General features: G+C 63.7%; 2 protein-coding genes across 2 annotated transcripts in view; one reads left to right on the forward strand and one right to left on the reverse strand.

Moving 5' to 3' along the window:
* Positions 1 to 384: 384 nt before the first annotated feature.
* On the forward strand, positions 385 to 1738 carry STK16 (serine/threonine kinase 16). Its single transcript, XM_009324873.1, has 6 exons — positions 385 to 654; positions 734 to 867; positions 943 to 1063; positions 1229 to 1324; positions 1392 to 1513; positions 1600 to 1738. The coding sequence occupies exons 1-6, from the start codon at positions 385 to 387 to the stop codon at positions 1736 to 1738; spliced, it is 882 nt and encodes a 293-aa protein (XP_009323148.1).
* Positions 1739 to 2656: 918 nt separating this feature from the next.
* LOC103917691 (tubulin alpha chain) overlaps positions 2657 to 3910 on the reverse strand; it is a gene marked incomplete at its 5' end in the record, with an annotated part of 2388 nt that continues 1134 nt past the window's right edge. The window contains one exon of the mRNA XM_009324875.1: positions 2657 to 3910. This exon is cut by the window's right edge and continues 1 nt beyond it. Within this exon, the coding sequence (XP_009323150.1) occupies positions 3275 to 3910 (636 nt within the window).

Below are 3910 nucleotides of genomic sequence, written 5' to 3' on the forward strand. Positions count from 1 at the left end.
GCATGGGGGGTGCTCAGGCAATGAGGGGGTATGCTTGGGTCTGTGTGGGGTGCTCAGGCATGGTGCAGAGATGCTTGAGCACAGGGGGTGTTTGGGCCTGGTGGGGGGAGATGCCTGAGCATTGGGGGTGCTTTTGCATGGAGGCGGATTCTTATGCTGGGTGGCAGGGGTCAGTCATGCCCAGCAGTGTGTGCTTGGAGCCATGGGAGTGAGGGTGATTGGGCCAGTGGGGTTGTTCATGCAGAGGGGGGACGCTTTGGGTGCCTGGCAGGTGCCCCAAAGGGGGGGGGGGAACATGCATGCCTGGGGGGTTCCCATGGAGAGGGGTGCAGGCACCTGCTGCCTTCTGCCCCACACAGTTGAGGCTGGGCACAAGGCCCCAACATGGGTGCTGCATGGGACACCCAGCCCATGCCACGCTCGGCTCCTCGCAGGGGCTTCAGCTATGTGGACCTGGTGGAGGGTCTGCGGGATGGACGCTTCTATGCCCTGAAGCGCATCCTGTGCCACGACAAGGAGGACCGCCAGGCTGCCCTGCACGAGGTAGAGATGCACGGCCTCTTCGACCACCCCAACATCCTGCGTCTGGAGGCCCACTGCATGGTGGAGAAGGGCACCAAGCATGAAGCCTGGCTTCTCCTGCCCTACGAAAAGGTGAGGGGGGCTCCCCTGGCCACCCCCACCCCCTTGCTGCCGGCAGCGGCAGTGGTGACCGGCTGCTTGCGTTTGCCAGGGGGGAACCCTCTGGAGCGAGGTGGAAGCACTGCAAGAGAAAGGGACCTTCATGCCAGAGCAGCGGATCCTTCTCATCCTCCACGGCATCTGCTGCGGGCTGCAAGCCATCCACAGCAAGGGCTATGCGCACAGGTAGGGGGCCGGCAGCCCCGGCTGGGGGGGATGGCAGGCGCCCCAGCGGGCATTCAGTGACGTCCATCCCCACAGGGACCTCAAGCCCACAAACGTGCTGCTGGATGAGGATGACCGGCCTGTGCTGATGGACCTGGGCTCCATGAACCAAGCTCACATCGAAGTCAACAGCTCTCGGGAGGCCATGGCCGTGCAGGTGGGTGCCCTGGGACATCACCCCACCAGCCCATCCCTGCCCCAAGCCCTTCACCCCCACCTTCACCCTCCTCTCTGCAGGACTGGGCCGCTCAGCGCTGCACCATCTCCTACCGTGCCCCTGAGCTCTTCACGGTGCCGAGACCGTGCGTCATAGATCCTGCAGGACTGGGCCGCTCAGCGCTGCACCATCTCCTACCGTGCCCCTGAGCTCTTCACGGTGCCGAGCCAGTGCGTCATAGACGAGCGCACAGATATCTGGGTAAGGATCCAGCCCCCCAGCCCCCAGCCCCCCACTGTGGGGTTGCCCTGACCCCACCGCGCTCCAGTCCCTAGGCTGCGTGCTGTACTGCATGATGTTTGGGGAGGGCCCCTACGACGCCATCTTCCAGAAGGGCGACAGTGTGGCTCTGGCAGTGCAGAACCCCATCGCCATGCCCCCCACGACCAGGTGAGGAGCTGGGGAGGGCGACCCTGCTCCCAGGCAGCCCCCTGTGCTGTGCACCATGCAGACCCCCCTCGCTGTCTTTCCTCCAGGTACTCGGCTGCCTTGCAACACCTGCTCTCCTCCATGATGACGCTGAACCCCCAGGAGCGGCCCAGCATAAATGACATCCTCCACCAGCTGGAGGGGCTGCAGCCAGCGCCGGTGGGCCAGGACACCACGCAGATCTGAGCCCGTCCCACCCCGCGGTAGCGATGTGCCCTGAGGATGAGCCAGGGGAAAAGCAGCTGCCTTCGTCCCTGCTCCCCCACGGAGCCGTTGCAGAGGTGATTGCCACACTCGGGGGAGAGATGCTGCTCTGTGCCAGAGGTGTGTTGGATTTGGAGTGATCTGTGCCCTGGATGCTGCTGCCTGGGACTTGGTCTGTGCCCCAGAACTGTGGACATGTGACCTGCTGCTAAACACGGGGTTCTCGCCGGCTGCTGCCTCCCCTGGGGGTTGCAGAGGAGGATGCTGTGGGATCCCCCAGGTGACGGCAGCCGTGGCCCTGCAGCTCTGCACCCCAGGAGGGTCACTCTGCCCGGGGCAGAGCTGCAGTCTGGGTCCCAGTGTGGTGCTGGAGCAAGGTGGGGAGGACCCGGCACCCGGTCCGCCACTGCTCTCGGCGCCAACGTTGCCTTGTGTTTGGAGTAAAAGATGTTCTTGCGGAGGTGTGGATGTGTCCCTGTCTGCGGGGAGGGGATCCCAGCAGGGACAGGAGGACAGCAGGGCATGCTGTCTGGGTTGAGCCACCAAGCGTTGCCAGAGGGGAAGGGCAGCGGAGGACGGCCCCGGTGGGGTGGCACGGAGCATTAGCAATAAGCAGGGAAAGTTAATCCCTGGCCCCAGTGTGCTCCTAATGGGAGTTAACACCACTCTGCAGCTGGAGCCAGGTGCCGCTGTTCGGAGCCTCCGGGGCTGGGCACTGCGGGAAGGGGGCTCAGCACAGCGCAGGCAGGCGGTGGCAGGGGGGAAGGGGCGGCAGCCCTGCTCCGGTGGGGGCGAGCAAAGCCTGGGGATGGCACAACCACCCTTGGCTGGAGAGGCTCACTGGGACACGTAGAAGTTGAGCTGTCCGCAGCAGGGGGGGTAAAAAAAGAGATGCAGACAAACGGTTTCACAGGGAGGGTTCCCCTCCTTTAATCCTCTCACCACAACACAGCAGAAAAGCAGCTGCGGGGGTTCATGCCATGCTGGAGGTCCTTGTGGGGTGCACCTGCTGCACTGCAGAGCCAGGCATGCCCCTTGTCCTGCGCCGTGGCCACAAGGACAGGGGTGCCAGGCTGCTCCCACTGCTTCAACCACTCTCCTTCCAGACAAGCCCACCTACCCTCTGGCTGCATGTGGGAAGAGTCCCAGCAGCTGCGGATTTTTTCCTGCCCAGGCTAAATCTGCTCCTCTGGGCTCCAGGATACAACGCGGGGCCATATACCACACGAGGAAGCAGTACCCACCCCTGGCTGGAGCAGCGAGCGGGGTGGGATGTGTGCCACGGTCCCAAGGGCTCTTACCTGCGTGGGGAGCAAGCCGGAGTTGGAGCAGAGCGCTGGGAGGAAGCATAGCAGCACCAGCAGCAGAGCTGAAGCACTCACCACACACCTGACCTGGCAAGAAACCGATACGGCTGGGGGGTTAGTGGGAGACACGGAGGCTCTGAAACGGTTTATTGCAAAGGATTTCTGCAGGTAACACGGGGAAGGAGCACGGTCCTTTTTGGCAGGGGCTTCTCTACTCCTCGCCCTCCTCTTCGTCCTCATAGGAGTCCAGGCCCACCTCCTCGTAATCCTTCTCCAGAGCGGCCATGTCTTCCCGCGCCTCGGAGAACTCCCCTTCCTCCATGCCCTCGCCCACGTACCAGTGCACGAAGGCTCGCTTGGCGTACATCAGGTCAAACTTGTGGTCCAGGCGAGCCCAGGCCTCGGCGATGGCCGTCGTGTTGCTCAGCATGCAGACGGCGCGCTGCACCTTGGCCAGGTCCCCCCCCGGCACCACCGTGGGCGGCTGGTAGTTGATGCCCACCTTGAAGCCCGTGGGGCACCAGTCCACAAACTGGATGCTGCGCTTAGTCTTGATGGTGGCGATGGCGGCGTTGACGTCCTTGGGCACCACGTCCCCGCGGTACAGCAGGCAGCAGGCCATGTACTTGCCGTGGCGAGGGTCGCACTTCACCATCTGGTTGGCTGGCTCAAAGCAGGAGTTGGTGATCTCGGCCACCGAAAGCTGCTCATGATAAGCTCTCTCGGCTGAAACCACGGGGGCGTAGGTGGCCAGGGGGAAGTGGATGCGCGGGTAGGGCACCAGGTTGGTCTGGAACTCGGTCAGGTCGACGTTCAGGGCCCCGTCAAACCGCAGTGACGCCGTGAT

The sequence above is a fragment of the Pygoscelis adeliae genome, unplaced genomic scaffold (assembly GCF_000699105.1).
Source record: "Pygoscelis adeliae isolate BGI_AS28 unplaced genomic scaffold, ASM69910v1 Scaffold346, whole genome shotgun sequence".
NCBI lineage: Eukaryota > Metazoa > Chordata > Aves > Sphenisciformes > Spheniscidae > Pygoscelis > Pygoscelis adeliae.